The sequence below is a fragment of the Geospiza fortis genome, unplaced genomic scaffold (genome assembly GCF_000277835.1).
Source record: "Geospiza fortis unplaced genomic scaffold, GeoFor_1.0 scaffold192, whole genome shotgun sequence".
Classification (NCBI taxonomy): Eukaryota; Metazoa; Chordata; class Aves; order Passeriformes; family Thraupidae; genus Geospiza; species Geospiza fortis.
The window spans coordinates 7,236,596-7,254,552 of NW_005054315.1; the positions used below are offsets into that span (position 1 = coordinate 7,236,596).

Below are 17,957 nucleotides of genomic sequence, written 5' to 3' on the forward strand. Positions count from 1 at the left end.
AGAGGAGAGGAGAGGAGAGGAGAGGAGAGGAGAGGAGAGGAGAGGGACTGGTAAATTTCTGTTTTAAAAAATTAATTACAGCCTCAGTCACAAAATACTGGATCCTGTCCAAGACCGTGTGAAGCCTGCAGATCATTTTATCTAACTTACTTCCAGCTAGAAGCACAGGTAAGGTCTCTTGACAATACAGATGTACATGCACATATTGCCAAGACTGTCACACCTCACACTCCTCATTTCCCTCATTTCCCTGAAGGATAACATTCTGAGCCACCTCAGGTATTAGCAGGACTACTCATTACGGCTGTTCACTGAGCCGTATGTATGTAAACCATGCATCTTTTACACATTCCTTCATGGGGTTTGCTATCTACAAAATAAAGACACGGAGAGATGTTTTATCAACACCACCACCCTCTCTTGCAGGTTGTAGCAGCAACCTCAGCTTCTGCCTCTGTGAAAGGATACATTCAGTGTACTTGTGTATCAATCATGGAATACACTAGGCAAAACATTACCAGATGTGAAGTTAGATCACATACAGGACGATGCACAATTAGTTTGATTACACTTATCCAGACCATCAACCATAAAGAAATCAGAAAAGAAGCATGTAGGTAAAGTAGCTACCTCAAAGATATTTGTATTAATTTCATACCTATTTCTGTTTCAATTTCTTCATCACGTCCAACTATCTCCAAAGTGAAAGCCTCTGGTGCATCTAAAATAGAAGTATTGTTATTGAAGTAATACCTCACTTATGTTCTTCCATAGTAGAAGTTACATAATTGCTCTACATGTAAAATTAATCACAAACATTCCATTCAATTCACAGAACAATATCTGGGTTCTGGTGTTACTGAGTAGCTTAAAACCCAGTATGTCTTGTTGAATTTTTTTCACATACATACATATGTATATATATATATATATATACAGAGTACAATTTACAATGGTTGGAAAGGCTCTTGGGCAAAATTCTTAGTAAGCTTATATGACTTAGTGCAGCTATTTTGGAAAAAAAAACCTGCAGGGAAAACATACTAAATACATTTTCCAAAACTGGTAATATCTCAACTTCCAATTTTTTTACTTCTCAAATTATTCTGAAGTAGTTCAGATTACCAGACTTTATCCCCTGGTATATATTTATCAAATGAGAACTGCAATTTAAAATCTCCTTAGTAAAGTGAACCAAAAAGTATGCTTCAAAATTTTAGAAATCTTTCTTACCTTCTTCTACTACAAGTTTAATTGTATTTGTGCTGTGGTATATCGTCCCTTCATGGCTGATTAAAATTTTACAGGTATATATCCCAGAGTTCTGTACTGTTAAGGCTCTAAAATGTAGTTCCCTCTCTGTTTCATGTTCATAATTCTTACAGTCCTGCATCAATAAAACCAGAAAATACTATTCTGCAGCAAATATGCATTCAAAATATTAAAGAAATTAAGATTTTTTTTTGAAACAGTGTCAACATCACCTCTTCACTATCTCAATTACATGTGTCTGACCCAAAAGAGGTGCAGGCCAAATTTTATTCATGGTCACTTAAATGCAACATTTGAACATTTAACCCATTAGAAGTTGAGAACACTGCAACTGAGGAAAGCATAACAACCTGTGGCCCTATCCATCAATGGTCCCACCCTCCCAGGCCCACAAAGACAAGAGAACAGGGCTGTGGCTCATTCTTGCCAGGCTACTCCAGATGCCTGTACTAGATCAGTCAAAATCCCTTCCTGAGTCTGATTGACCTTGGGGTGAACAGGGTCTGTTACTCCAGCCAGGACAGCTGAGAGGAATAAGGAGCACATCCCAAAGAGATGATTTGCCAAAAATGAACAGAAGTGGATCTGTTACACACTGTTCAGAAACAGTAAAATTGAAAAGTTTGCAATTACTTTACAAGTACTTGCCAACTGTAAAATAAAAATCTTGGCATCTCATTTAGCATCAGTACAATACCTGTATCAGCAAAGTAGCAGCTGGCTAAACCAGCTGCTGCCAAAATCAGCAAACAGACATGCACATCAGATCTTTTATCATTCCAAACTACTAGTTTAATAACTTCTGAAACAGGTATTTTTTTTAACAAATTGGAAAGCAGACAAAAGCTTTGTTTTGTGTATCTGTCTAAAGATTTTCCCCCTAATCCCATGAGAAATTAAGGCTTTACCATGTTTGTAGATGCTTCTAAAAGTTTGTTTGCAATTAATATTTCCTGCAATCAGATGTTTTGTTTCTACAGCCAATGATTTGAGTGACACTGTTTGAGTAATTACCTTATACCATGTTATGCTGTCATTTTCATAGACAGACAAATCGCTGCATTTTAGTGAATGACCAGTTCCAGCACTTTTAATTTCTGTAGTTAAATGATTTTCATTGAAACAGCTGCTTTTATTTCTTTCAAGTACATTCAGTGTCCACTTTTGAATTGTGACATTTTGTTGTCCATTGCTAAGAAAAAAAAAATAGCAAAATCAGTTTTAGGAGCTTTCTAAAATAATGCACCTTGGTGAGTTACAAAACACAAATAAATTCTCAAATACATCTGTTAGGTAAGAAGTACCTCTACAGTGAGCAAATTATTTTTATTTCCCTTTATCACTTTCCCACTCCCAAATTAGTGTAATTTCCTTTAACCAACAGGTTACCTAAACTAAATGCGCTATCACAAAGCATTTGACAATACAATTTTATCTATGGAACATGACAATATATGCTACATTGACCTGAACAAGGATGCAACAATCTGTGACATCATCCATAGTTACATGAGAGCATCAAAAAATTTTGGACCTTGAATCAGCTGAAGATTTTGCAGGTTTCATTTCCTATGTGTTGCTAAGACTAAAAGCCGTGACAGAAAAATGTTTGTAAAATTAGAAATAAGAAAGGTCATTGTTATTTGGATATCTACTAGCTTCTATCCATATATTCCTTGAAAGAATCAGATTATAGCTGTAATTTCACTGTTGGATATATCCAAATATATGACTACCAAGGGAAAGGAATCTGAAGAACTTTTATTTGGCAAAGTTAGAGCTTAAGAGAAAGCCATATGCTGCTGTCAGTTAGTGGGTGAGATTCTATCAGTTAACGGGTGAGATTTTGCAATTAGTGCATAGAGCTCTCATTTGTTTTCTGAGCAAGCAGGGCCTGACAAAGGAAAAGCAGCAATCACAGAGAACTTCCCTCCAATGTCAGTCATGTCTTCATAAATATGTTTGAATCTCCCTGCCTCTAAGAAAAGAAAAATAAATTTCTCACAGAACTGCAACTAGTCAAGAATTGTTTCAATGAGAAAGTCCAAGAGGACAAAGGAGTTGGAATGGAAAATCATCTCTGGTGAGCACATCAGCTTAAATACCATTCTTGACATGTCTTTTGAGTGTAAAAATTCAGACGAGCTACAACATCATTTTTATGATGAATTTAGACCACGTCTTGGGTTGTTTCTTTTCTGCTTTTTAAGCTCGCCAAACAAATGTATTTATGTATTCTGCTCACCCTCTTTGCATTGTAGCCCTTTTTCAACCTACACAGGTTCTCTACTCACTTGAGATGTTCATTATTCCTAATTGCAATTGACTCTTTAAACCAAAACATAGTGGTTTTGGTAAATGAGCTAACTATGCTGTCACAAACAGGAAAAGCCTTACCAAAGCTTTCCCATCAGAGATGAGCTCATGTGGGTATTCACAGTGGGTGGAGCTCTTCTCATCTATTCCTCAACATCTTATTTACACATTTAAATCAGAGCTACTAATTACAGTCAGAAGTGGGACCACAGTCAGAAGTCAACCTGTTACAGTGCAGTTTATACAATCTACTTTACGTATTTTGTTTAGGACAAGGTCACCTGTGGCCCAGAAAAGTCTCTCCCTCCCTGACAGTAAAGGTACCTAAGATAAGTTTAGGTGTGGACATAAACATTAATTCCAATCAATTCCTCTGAGTCTGTGTGTTTCTTTAGGCATCACTCTACAAATCTGAATACTGTCAGAGAATTAATTGAAGATCTAGCCATGAAATGCAAATTATTTTACTCTCTAGATTCAGCAGATGAAAGGGGCCATAAAGCCACATGTTCTCCCCAGCACTGTTACTCCATAGAGGATTTCTTCTATGATCCTATCTGGGGAAACCACTCAAAGTGGTTCAAGATATTCTACCTGATGAGCCAAAATCTGGCAAGGAGAATGTCCCTAGAGAGTATTAGAACCATACCAGTGCAAACAAAGATGATTTTTTTTCATACATAATTTCTAGTTGTCTGCCGTATAGCATGGTTTTCAACACACACACACAAAAACCCATTTAGTTGTAAACATTTAGTTGCATTTTTTAAACTGCTAGTGTCTGAATTGTTATATATTTTTATCATTGTTTTGACTTGTTAAGAGTCTCCAGTGATATTTTGTTGGGAACAAAACTGTTGCTGGTTTAACAGCTTTTCAATCTCCCACCCCAACACACCCACCAAGAAGGAACAACAAAATCTTGCTTGACTCAGAAGATGATACAGGGAAGTGAAAGCCCTTAGAGAACATAAACCAAGCTTACTGGATACACAGCCAATTCTAAGTAATCCCTTAGCTATTTTACTGCAACAAGCCAGTGTTATCTCGATATTGCAATCATCTGCAGAAGCTGTCACTCTGCTCTCCAAATTGCAGTATTAACTTTATATGTATGCTCCCACGGCTTTCAGTTGTTCTAAACACATTGAAAAATTGAGCAATATTAGGATTTTAAAATTTATCATGTGTTTATCATGGTTCTCTGCAGTTTTTTGGTTTTTTCAGGAACCTCTAAGTTCTCTCAGCTTCAAGGTTACCAAAATAGAGCAACCTGATGACCTGCTTTTATGTATTCTGTTTTTCTCTTTGACAGCCACAGGATACAGGCTATAAAAAAACCCCAGAGAAAATTACAAATCTTTCCAAAGACCTGTGATACAGTTTTTGCTGTTTACCACACTTACTATAAGTACAATTTTTATTTTCAAGAATGTTGCTGAAGATGGACACATTCAGGCCTACAGGTGATGTCCATTGATTTCTGAATTTGTATCCTAAGTCTAGTGCACTAACACATGTGAGCATGTCAACACACATATGTGCACACTTCAGCTATCTGTGTATGTCTCAGCAGGACACATCTGGTTTAACTGTAAAACTTCTGGTTCCTCTTTAGGCAAAAAAAAGTGGGTAAAACATCATAAAACCATTGTTACATTACTTTCACCTCTTGCTTCTTACAGTTGTAACACATCAAAAAAAATGCTACATTTGATTGATTTTGCAAACTAATCAAAACAACATGTCAACATGTTGTTTACTTTTCTTGAAAATCTGCAGTATATGTAATTATCACATTGTTCCCTGAAACTGCCTAAAGTCATAAGTATTATGAAAATTATTTCCCATGTAGCTTACAAACACCTAACTCTAAATTAAATAGCTAAAAATTAAAAATATAAATAAAAATATACTTAGCATATCTTCTTTCAAAATAAAACTTTTAACCTACAAGAAATACGCTGATATTAAAGTAATTCCACTGTCATTCTTACTAAATCTTAAACAAGTTCAGTAGCCCACAACAGCCCATCATTTTTCCTTACAGAAACTTCTAAAAGTCCTCTGTCTCTGCAGAAAACAGTTTTTGCAATAACCTTCTGTATTTACTGAAATATAACTCATTTAATATGCCTGCCAATAGTGAGAACCATCATATAAACTAAGCCCAAGATCCCATTAAATCCCATGAAAAAATCCCCTAATGCCTCTTGTTCCAGCAGTGAGACCTGTGGAGCATTCCCACAGGAGGATTGCCAGATTCTGGCATCATTCTTATCCTAACAGAAAATGAGTGTTCATATGGGCTTAACAGAAAGAAATTTAAAAATTAAAAAAAAAAAAAAAAAGAAAAGATGTTTCGGAGTAAGAAATTTTTTCCTCAAAAATACTTTCTTTCGAAGCTGATTTTTAAAATGCAGCATGAAACAGTTCTAGAAGACAAGACAAAAAAGGAGAAAATCAAAACTCTCAATTCCAAATGAATGCTTTGATGTAATCAAAACTTTTTTCTGACCTTCTCTCTTAAGCAAATGAGTAAATCAAGAAATTTCATAAAAGATTTTGGCATTTTTGTGTTTTCCAACAATTACTCATTTTCAAAAACTTTATTCTAATCGTTTTACTTCCGTCCTTTTCTTTTCACCTTATTCTGTATGTGAGGCTACTTCCTTTGGTTTTGAGGTTTACACTTTTTCATAGTAATTTTGTATAATTCTTGTGACTTACTGTGGGTTTACTGTCATTACCCCACATCCCTAAAGTAATGAGAAAACCACAATGATCATGAATTAAGGCTGAGGTTATCACAGCTCTCTTCTCTTTTGCCCTTTAATGAGTATTTAGGACTCATTATGGCAGTCTCCTTCAGTAGCCTGGCAATTCAGGTATGACCTCCGCCTACCAAAATTAGTCAGTCTGCATTTTGTGACACTAATTAGGTGGCATTGGAGTGAGTTTTTAGATTTAATAGCTTTTTTGTGAAGTGCCCATACAGAAAACTGATCAACACAACAAAAGAGCACAACAAACTAGACAGACTACCATATTCATCATCCTAAAGAAAATCCTCTTGAGTTTAACGTAGATGAATAGAATTTTTCTTAGTATTTACCCTACAATTAAAAATATTTTGCATTTCATATACCATGAGTCAGTACTTTTTAAAATAACATCACAAGGAGATAACAGTAATGAGGAATTGTAACAGTAATGCATGAAAGAATTTTAAAAAAATAATAAAGTTTTCATCTTCCGAGTTGACTTGGAAGTTAACAATTGAAGTCTATCTTAGAACTGTAAATTAGCAAACTGGAGTCTGCAATATTTCTGGAAAAACGTGGAGAGCATTTTTCAGTATCCACAGTCCCATACCCTTTATAAACCTGCCTAGAACCTTAAAAATGTTACTTGGAAAACACCACAAATCATTACATGCAAGGTGATCTTCAAATTAATCATTGCTTCAACTGTAGATGCTGAATTATGGGTCAGTCATAAGAACTCAGTGCAGCAAACCTTTGATTTAATCCCTTTCAAGGTGTTCCAATGAAGATTGCCACCAAATAATGGAGGCCCATCCTCGTTTCTCCTTTTAACCCATGATGTTCTATAGCAGTAAGAAATCAAATCCAATTATTTCATTTGTTCTTTGAACGGCTCCATGCAGGCAAAGGTTTGCACAGAAAGCAGAATTCAGCTATGCTATGTTTAATCTTTACTATACAGTTAGATGATTTGGCAAGCCTCATAGCATGAGATCCACTCGACACAGCAAGCAAGAACAAGTCTGGGGAAGCAGACAAGCAAATATCTCCTTTTTCTTGGCAGTGGACAGAAGGGTTGCCTGACAGTCATTTTTCTTAGGTAATTAATCACAAGCCAGCAAAAATGTTACCTGCCTTATCAAAAGGTTTACAGAACATTTAAAAGGCTGAAACTCCTTATAGATATTTGTAAATATTTCAGGTATACTTTGATAGTTATTGTGAAATGAAGTGGGAAATGACACTGCAGTTAGAGCAGTTCCCTAAGCCCCTTTTATATGGATGCCACTAGCTATAGAAAACAAGACAAAGAAATTATCTTCATCATAGATGTGCACAGGCAAGACATTTACCCACTGTGTCGTGTACCCACCTGTGAATGACAGAGTAATTCCCAGAGTCACTGAGTTCAGCTGGCCAAAATTCCAGAAAGTTCATTTGTGAAACAATTCTGTGTGTTTCCTTTATCACTTGCTGCTTGCCAGCGCTTTCTTTGTACCAGTTTATTGTATATGATTCTTCCTGACAATGTTCTTGCCTTGACTCAAGATAACAAAGGAAAAAATATTCCCCTTCTAGAATATCAATGGAGGCACGAAGGGGACACAGCTTCTCTTCAAAGAAAGGGGAAAAAAGATATATTAGGAAGCCATTATTTTATTATTTCAGAAAATTGCATTGGCCTGACTTTAAAGTGATTTGCTTGCTGATGGAATTTTATGAAAAGATTTCTTTCAGCAAAATGGTTTGGCAGCATTTATTTATTTATTCCTGCAATATTTGCTAAAAAACTCAGCTTTTTCCAAGCCTTTATTCTGTCTTACCAAAGCAACACCAGAAGGAGAAGAGGACTGAAAATAGAAGGGCATTTCCCTATCTCTATGATTCTTTCACATGAGTTCCACAGTGTCAGAATCACATTGGCTCAAAGGGCAGAATCTGGCCCCACTGTACATTAAAGCAGCTGCCACAAATGGAAGAGGAGAGGAGAAATTCCTCACATATGGTTTGACTTGACAAATATGTTTGAGATAAAAGCACAGATCCTATAAATTAACATTTGCATTTCCTTATCTTCTTAATTAAAACTGAATAATTATGTGGATATATCTCTGAAAAACTTCAGATATCTTTGGAAAAAGGCCTTGGAATGAGATTATGTGTGTAAAATATACACACATATCAAGTCTGCCTTTCCAAACAAATTTCCCAAATTTACTTTTGCATACAGAAGTTATTAAAAGTAAGGAAAAGGAACCATGATCAAGGATTAAGAGTCAAAAAATAAAATCAGACTTCAGTCTCTCTTTCTCCTGAGGTTCTCAGAGATTATTGTTGTTTAGCAACTATTGTGACCACACTTCTGAATGGCACAAAAAGAAGCAGACTCTTTCTCTTGTTTGCCATATCTCTTCATACAGTTATGGCCACATACAACATCATCAGGTTTCTCCAGGTAGCATCCTTGCTTCTTCAGTTCATAATTTTGGTGTTTAGGACCAAATTTCCCAAGTCTGGAGCTGAGCTGTAATTGCCAAACCTTGGCAATTACAAGGTTTGGCTGCAAAAAACAAAACTTGTCCTACACCAAGCAACTGTCAAGAAGCTGGCACATATTTTGAATGTTCCATTATTGAATTGAAGACTTACTTACCAGTGGCAGATTCCATGACCAACATTACAAAAAAAATCGTCAGAATCATTTTCTTGAGTTGCTTCTCACTTATTCTCCAAAAAAAAAGAAACTGAATTGCTCCTGCTTGTTCTGAAACCTATTAAAAAAAAAAAAAAAAAAACAAGATTCACAGTTCACCACAAGACCAGTGAAACAGATTCCTTTGAACGTGTGAGCAGTGTAACCATTGCCTGCTGCTGAAGAGGGCTTTCCAAATGGGAAGCTACATATTTTTATCGTAACAGCTATTTTCATACATCGGGTAACGTAGCTAGATTTTTCTTTGCAATTTCATTTCAAATTCAGAAAGCACTGCAGGATTTCCTTGTTCCATTTTCTTATTTAATGGATGCATTTTGCAGTATTACAAGAGCACTTAAATCCTGAGCCAGCAGACACCTACCACAGGATAGGACAGTGCTTTTTTTTTCTCCACAAAGAGAATAAACTTTGCAAGACTGGACCTTGAAACAGCCAGTGGAAATTTCCCTTGCCTTCAATGAGAACAGCACAGCACAATGCTGTAGATTGGATATGTTGATGGCTAACTTTGAGCCTGTTGGAAAGCAATGGGACATGTAATTTCTTTCACAATTTGGTCTCTGGGGGCAATAAGCTCCAGCTGAGAGTGCTAAGATTTCCACTGCGGGGGAGGAGAAGAAGCAGCCTGTATTCACTTGCTTCATGTGTAGTCAACTGATTTCAAAGGCAAGTGAAAAACACCACTAAGTCTGGCTTGGAGCATATTCTGAGGTTCCTCAGAACAGTAGGTTAACTGACAACCAAAGACAGAGCTGCTCCTGAGACTCAGCCTCTGTTTTGCTTACAAAACAGATAGGTGGGATACACAATCAGCTCAGTTCAACCCCTGAATCCAAAACAGATAACCTTGCTTAGTGTGACCCAAACATGGATGGATAGATGAGACAAAAACACATGAGATGTATTTCAGAGATCTGAGAGATCTGCTAAAAACTCTCATCAGCAATCCATTTCCTTTTTATTGGCTAAACCTGTTACAATTTGAGAAAACAAAAACTTTAGGAGACTACCCTAAGATTTAGAGTCAGAAAGTTCCTGTGACACGAGGAGTCTGGAGGCAGGAAGCATTTCCAGCAGTATTGGAGGACACCAAACTGGGTAGCTGCCCTCCCTCTCTTACGTTTCTTCTCTGTTCTTTACAAGTGTGCCATCATCCCTTAAAGCACTGCAAGGAGATGAAGGAAGTGTTTCACATCCCTTTTTTATACAGCCTGGTAGGCAGATCTAGATTTAGAAAGCTGAAAGAATCTGGATGGGGAATACTGCAACACACAATTTCAGTTCCTTATTACACATGGAGATTCAATCTCCTACACTTCATAAGGAAATAAGGGCCTCTCTCTTTAAATTCTTGAATTTTGTTTTCCTTTTCTATCCTATCACATTCAGAAGAAATACAGCTGTTAGTGACTACAAGACTATGATTCACTACATAAAGATAGAATCATTTAATGCCAGATCTTTAATTCTAAATCCACTTCTTTTTTGGTACATCACATCAGCACACAGTGGAAGGTTGGTTGAATGCACAAAATACAATGGAAGTGACTTAGTAATGACCAGGTTTGAGATTCATGACTACTAAAAATAAAGACACAAGACCTTAATCTTGCTCTCTCATTGCTGTTGAATCTGATCAATTTGTCTGAAATTATTCTGCTCTAGGCTAAAAAATTTGAGCCATACAGTTTGAATACTCTGCAATGAAAAGTTAGGAGGGGGCAAAAAAGGTGAAAAAAAAGAAAAGTGCTTTTAGTGAAGGTCAGCTAATTCAGAGAGAATCTTTGAGAAACAGAATAAGATTTTTAATTTTCAGAAAAAAATTGAGACATTTTAAAGTAAAAGCAAAGATTCTCTACCTAATAAAGGATTACAGAAATACTAATGGGCAAAATTCTAAGGTAATAGAGTTGAAATGACAGTTGAAATGAAAATTGATTAAATTACAAGTTGTCTATAAGGCTCAAAGCGACAACAGCTTTAAGCGTTTTTTTATGTTTTATACATGTTTAAAACCACTGATGGAGTTTTAATAATAAAATATGGTTCTTAAAAATACTTGTGCCACTGTGAAACCAAAAAAAATTTCAAACAAACCAAAAGTTTAAATTCTGTAAAGTGGATTACCAATGTCTCATTAATTAGAAAATCATGAACCATTAAAATTATTCCCCACCTTTCAAGAATCTCCAGAAGATTTTTGAATGAAATTGGGCCAATATATAGAAATGATTGATCCTCAATTTTGGACAAGTAACTAATTTTGATCAACACTTTTGGAAAACTCAATTTGGTCCTGAAGGGTTGTGGCTTCCTTTTAAAAAAAAATCCACAACAGGTTCTTCTGAACATGAGACTGTTCCAAACATCATCTTGGGGTCAAGGAAGGAAAGCACTAGTCTTTCCCCTTTAAGAACAGCTTCTTATGGAATTTAAGCTGATTTTATGTAAGTATTATAATGATTTTATATAAGTATTACCACACAGTGCCATAATTTACGCAGCATTGATGAAGAAAACAAGAATGTTTAGCAAACAGTTGTGTTAACCATACTAGATTCAAGCAGCATTCTGCCAGGATTGCAGTTTCTTGGTAAAAATGAAAATCAGTCTTCATTTCAAAGAACATAAGCAAAGCTGTTTACTTACTATGCAAGTCTTGACAGGTGGAAAGTGGATGGAGAGGGAGTCTTCCAAACTCCAGAGAGTTGCAATTTCAACTTAGAACCCTTCTGAATCTCATTCATCACTGAAACAGAGTTGTCTCTCTCAGCAAGTGATTCAATACATAGATATTTCAGTTTGAAAAACCTTCTGAAAAAGAAAAAGAGAACTGTTGATTGCAAGAAGGAAAACAGAAAAGGGAGATGTGAGAAATTCATTTCTGCTAGCATTAATGAGAAGTTAATAGCAAATCCTTAATATTAATATTTTTAATAAGGCATTTGAGAGATGATACACAAATGTTTTAGGCATAATCTTTTGCTCCTACTGCTTACAACAGCGCTGAGGGAGCCCATCCTTTCCAAAGCCACCCAGGTGTGAGGAAAAGGGCTGCGGATAGCGCAGAGACAGTGGCAGGGGTTGTGTGCTGAAATAAGCCTTTTTCAGGAGCTAAACTGCTTATGACAGCTGGGTAATAAGGGAAAAATACAGCGTGGGCCCCAGACAGAGGCGTCTGAGACAAATGACTCTGGGGAGCGCCGGGCAGTGCCATGGACAGGGAAGCGCGGCTGGGTGGGAGAGGGAGAAGGCAGGGGACGGGCAGGGCTGGGGACGGGCAGGGCTGGGGACGGGCAGGGATAGGGACGGGCAGGGTTGGGAATGGGCAGGGATGGGAATGGGCAGGGATGGGAATGGGCGAGCTGGGGACGGGCAGGGATGGGGACGGGCAGGAATAGGGACGGGCAATGATGGGGACGGGCAGGGTTGGGAATGGGCAGGGCTGGGAGAGGGCAGGGCTGGGGACGGGCAGGGCTGGAGGGGGGAAGGAGGTGTCCGCGCCCAGCCTTGGCCTCCCCCGCCGCCCTGCCCTACCTGGCTGCAGCGTGGCCGGGCGCAGCGGAGCGGAGCGGAGCGGTGCCAGCCGGGCCCCGCGCACCCAGAGCGCGCCCCGCCGGCACAGCCAGCGATGCTCGGCTTTTTCAGGAGGCGGAGAGGGGTGGGGTGTGTGCGCCTCTGCCCTCTCAACCTTTCAGGGGAAGAAAAGGCGAAAGGAGGTGATGTCTTCCGCTGTCTTGGGCCGAAACGCCTCTTCCTCCGCTTTTCCGCTGAAGGCACATTGTAGGGGTGTGCTGGAGGTAGGACAGAGTGCTAGGAACGAGTATTTTAGGCTGAGTATACCAAGTTTTGCCCCTGCTACAGCTTCCTCAGCTTCCTCCCCATCTCTCTGCCTGCTTTGAAAATGAGGATGTGCAAAGAGCTAACACTGAAAGGCTGGTATTCTGCAAAGAGCTCAAAAGACACACACATCCAAAAAAAAGGGAATTTAAAAAAAAAAATCCCGCCAAAAAGAATTACAAATTGTAGTGCGCAGGAAAAGAGATAAGGCAAAAGATAAGATTCTAGATAAGTCCTTATGTAGTTCTTCTTCATAAGTTTTTATGAGAAATGTTCCCATTTCAGTACTATTTTTTTCTGTGCTACCATCCTTTTCAAGGGGACAATAATGGAAATTTGGAAGACACGAAACATTTTGTAGCTCCATTGCTGCAAAGTGAGTGTATGCATTCACTTCTAAATAATCTAAATAATCTAAATAATTCCATCATGCCATTAGTTGAGTTTGCTTGTTAGCCAAATGTTGGTATATTGGAACTGTGGTTCCATCAGGGGTTTCTGACAGGCATATTTCTTGTTTGAGTCCTGTTCCTAAGCAAATGAATGCTTGCTGTTGTTAGTTCCATGAATGCTTTATCTGCTAAGTACTGTGCAATGATTCACTGTACTTCTAAATAAAGTTAGTTTGATAACATCAGGAAAAAAATCATTCCCTCAGGAATCCTTTTACTTGCATATCACCCTTTTCATCTTCAGAAATTTGCTTGGTAACAGCTACATTTTGAATTTTTTACCCAGGACAACTGCTAATGCAAAAGTTCCCAATTTCAACGGGACGAGACAGTTTGGAGGTAAAACAAGCAGGTTAAAACACTTAAAAGGAGGGAGGGATTACACAGAGCTGGCTTTCTTGCATATTTTCATTGCAGAAGTGAAGGGAAGAAACCTTGGAGTGTTTTACTGTCTAACCTTGTTTGTTTTCCTCATCACAGAATGAAGCATATGTCTATAACAATTAGACCTTTGCATAATATAAATCAGCACAATTCCAGGAAAGTAAGCTAAGGATCTAGCTAACTATAACTGCTTTAAAAACGTGTAGAAGACACTTTGCAGTGCTTTTGGTTTTATGACTTAGTACCTGATTTTAAAACCTAAAAGAAAGAATATATCATAAAGATGATAATGATTTTATATGATAGTCTGGAAACAATTTAGCAACCACCAAATAAAATGGTAAAGTAAAATGTCATCAGCTTTTTACTTTCACAGACTGTCTTCATAGTTACAGTTTGGAAATTTCTTTTTTTTACTCAGTCTTTCACAGCAATATTTTCCATGAGCTTTTCTCACATTTATTTGCTTTCATATTCTTTTGAAATACTCTCAAGTTTCGAGATTTAATCTGCATTGCAGAAAATGCTGTGTTCAATTGGTCCTTTCAACTAATGCCATAGCTAGCTCTGTGATACAGGAACATATGTGAAAGGAGAGTAAACTTTACACTTTAAAGTTCTCTGACTAATACAATTTTAATGGAAAAGTCATAGTGTGATAATAGATATGTAACTTCACTAAAAATAGCTACATCTTAGATTTTAATTTTGAAAATGTCATGATGAACATGAAAGTTTGCACTAAGATTGGAAAACAGATTTTGAATGAAGCTCTGATGACCTGACCAGTTGAGAATCAGTTAGAGAAGACAAGTTATTTCATACAGTTTTTCACATCTTCCTTTCCATCCAACATAAGCTATATAGAGGTGCTAACTGAAAAAACTGAAATTATTTCCATCATAAATTGCAATACATCCAACTCCTGTAACCACAGTTTAAACCTGTTTGCCCTTAGGTGGCAATAGTCCTTCTTAAACTTCATCTATTATTTCTATATACAAGTGATATTAATTCTTAGCATATGTTAAGTCATGTTCAATAGTTTTTCAGCATTATCTTCCCCTGATGTCAAAAAAGCAGGTTACAAACTAATAATGTTAGAGCCTCATATGTTTCTCAGAAATTTTAAAATACAGAAGTTGGACATTTTCCAACGTTCCCTGCATCACAGCATCACAGGATAATTCAGGTTTGAAGGGACCTCTGGCAGTCCTCAGGTCCAAGCCCTCTTCAGGGTGCACACAAAGGAGACCTGAACACTCACAAGGATGGGGATTTCACAGCTTCTCTGGACACATGTTCCAGCTTTGGAACATGCATATGGTGAAATTTTTTTTCTAATATGTAATATAAATTTCCTATGTTCTAATTAGTCACAGTTACTTTTTTTGTCCCATTTCTGGGCTCATTTGAGAAGAGTCTGTTTCCATCCATTCTCTCTGTCTTTTCATTAGATTATTGTAGGTAGAAACAGGGCCTCTTGTCCTCTCCCTGTGTCATCTGTGCTCTTAGTGGTTTTCCCCAGGACTTCAATATGTCAGTACCTCCCTTGTGCTGAGGAGCCCAAACCTTGACATAGTGCCCCAGAGATGATCTCACAAATGCTGCATTCAGGGGAATAATCACTTTCCACAACTACGTTCTCATTAGTAAGGTGCAGGGTGCTGTTGGTCACCACAAGGACACACTGCTGAATTGTGTTCACTTTAGTGTCAACCAGGACATCCAGTCTATTTCTGCAAAGCTATTTTCCTTTAGGTTGACCTCCAGGCTGCATTGCTGAATGGGTTTGTTCCATGTCAGCACTTTGCACATGCCTTGGGTTGAACTTTGTGGTTTCCCATCAGTCCATTTCTTCAGCCTGTTGCTGTCTAAAACAGCAGCCCTGTGCTCCAGTGGGTCAGCTATCTCTCCCCAGTTTGATTTTCTGTCTGGAAATTCATTGGTTGCGCATTCTGTCCCATTGTCAAGGTCATCAATAAGGATGCTAAACACCCCTGGTACTGATATCCCTCCCTGAGGGATGCCTCTAGTGATTAGCTGTGAGCTGAGGTTTTATGCTGGTCACAACCTGTTAGTCCCACAGGTCCCCCTGTTTTTCTGATCACTTTTGTGGATCTGTCTGTCTAGCAGAAATCGTGTCAAGGACCTTGCTCACTACAAGATATACAGTACCCAGTGTCTGAAATACAGCTGGATATGCATGATAACAATAGCTGTAGTTTTTCAACCCTTTAAAGAGTAAGGAACATGCATTCAATTTAATATGCTATCAATTTTACACATCATCTTCCAAACAGGCTTTGTCCAATGCTCTAAGATATTAATGTTGCATAACAAATAATGGCTTGCTACAAAAACTCTCGAAAGCTTCTAAAACCTTCCTTTAAGTGGTAAGTCTCTTGGGCTTCACAACCATGTGAGCGGCAGGAACATCAAATCTCAACCCTATCGGATTTCCAGCTGGTCAGAATCTCTGGGTGCCTGTTCACCCACGAGAGGGCAGGATGACTCTATTAAGAAGTGAAAGTAAATCTGCTCTCCAGAGTCCCTTGAGATGCCAAAACCACAGAAGCACAGGGGAGAAACTAAAGAACATTAAAACTCTTTGTGGACAATATAATTCAGCAACAAAATTGCCTTGGTACTGTTTAGTTTAAGCTTAAACCATCCAAACTGAATCTTCTATAAGCTTTCTATGTTTATTCCTATGTTATTATTTCTATGTTTATTTATTCCTATGTTGAAAGAATACTTTTTTGGGGGGGAGTGGGGAGAGTGGAACAAGGCAGACTGTCATTCTGTTATTCCATGAAGGCAGATTCCTTAGTGTGCAAAAAGCCACTTTTAATTAAAAAAAAAAAAAGTTTTTGAACATCTAGGTTGTTTGTAAGTTGCATATCATAGAATGATTGAGGATGGAAGACACCTCTGGAAGTTATCTAGTCAACCCCCACGCTTAAGATTGGCCAGAATCAGGCCCTGGAGGTTTTTAGTATCTCCAAGGCTGGAGACTCAAAATTTTCCTGGTCAAACTGTGCCAGTGCTGGGTCGCTCTCACCATAAGAACAAAAAAAAAAAACCCTTTCTGGTGTTCAGAGGGAACCTCCTGTTTTCGGGTTTTCACCCATTGTCTCTGGTCCTGTCACTGGGCATCACGGAGATGAGCCTGACCCCCTCTTCTTTGTACCCTCCCTTCAGGTGAGGGACCTCACCAGGCTAAAGAGTCCCAACTCTCTCTGCTTCTCCTCATAGGAAAGATGCTCCAATCCTTTCACCAACCCCATGGCCCTTTGCTGTACTCAATCCAGAATGTCCCTATCTCTCTCCTACTGAGGAGGCCAGAAGTGAACACAGGACTCCTGATGCGCCCTCAGTGGTGCTGATATTTTAATGATGCTGTAAAAGTATTCCACAGTTCTTTTTGTGCTTTCTTTCTAACATTACAAATATGATAACATCTGTAGAATATACCCATTTTAATGCATATCTCATATTTCTTTACTAAACACTAAGGAATAACAAAAAAACTGTGACAACTGCAGTATTATTTAGTCATAATTACGGTCACATACTCATGCCCTGGTTCTGTAAATGTTCTTTGCCACACTCTGAATTTGCTCCTTTTATTCACTGCTGGCAAACCACTACAAGAATTATTTTCCTCTTTTTTTTTTTCTGTGCTGACCATGAAACTTGAAAAAAATGCAGCATCACCACAAGAGCCACGTAGTGAGTCTGTTTTTCATCACCATAACTACATGCCTGGCTAACAGGAGTCAATGACACATCAGTATATTTCAGAGTAATTTGGTTCATTTCTCATCCTGTGCAATTCCTCATTGTACCTTCTCCTCATCTCTTTCCAGCTTCAAAAGTCATCCTAGACTTTTCACTTCAAAGATACCTGCTTATCATCCTTTCTTGTTCATTACAAGTCCAGGACTCAAACTGTATTAAAAACTTATCCTGTGATAATCTTGGAAGTGAATATTCTGTCTTGCTCAGTCACTTATGTGTAAAAATCTTCACAGTTTATAGGAACAGGCTTTCCTGCTTTTACATATGCCTTAGTGTTGGCATGGTCCCTGTGGGAAGAAATGGTACTGTAGGAATAAACCAAGTCTCACACTGGCATGAATCCATCTTGTGGGGCCTGCACAGAGGCAGTAAGGTTCATCTAGAGGTATCTTTAGGAACAGGACT

General features: G+C 38.1%; 1 protein-coding gene across 2 annotated transcripts in view; it reads right to left on the reverse strand.

Annotated features, from left to right (window-relative positions):
* The window catches only part of IL18R1 (interleukin 18 receptor 1), a 19,881-nt gene extending 7,178 nt beyond the window's left edge, over positions 1-12,703 (reverse strand). The window contains exons 1-8 of one of the 2 annotated variants that reach the window (XM_031056204.1): positions 12,610-12,703; positions 11,722-11,886; positions 10,083-10,237; positions 9,010-9,127; positions 7,729-7,969; positions 2,287-2,464; positions 1,234-1,387; positions 659-721 (exon numbers count right to left, since the gene is read on the reverse strand). In XM_031056204.1, coding sequence (XP_030912064.1) covers positions 659-721; positions 1,234-1,387; positions 2,287-2,464; positions 7,729-7,969; positions 9,010-9,058 — 685 coding nt within the window. In that variant the 5' untranslated portion in view covers positions 9,059-9,127; positions 10,083-10,237; positions 11,722-11,886; positions 12,610-12,703. The remainder of the gene's footprint in view (positions 1-658; positions 722-1,233; positions 1,388-2,286; positions 2,465-7,728; positions 7,970-9,009; positions 9,128-10,082; positions 10,238-11,721; positions 11,887-12,609) is intronic. The other variant, XM_005420043.2, reaches the window with a different exon arrangement.
* Positions 12,704-17,957: the final 5,254 nt, after the last annotated feature.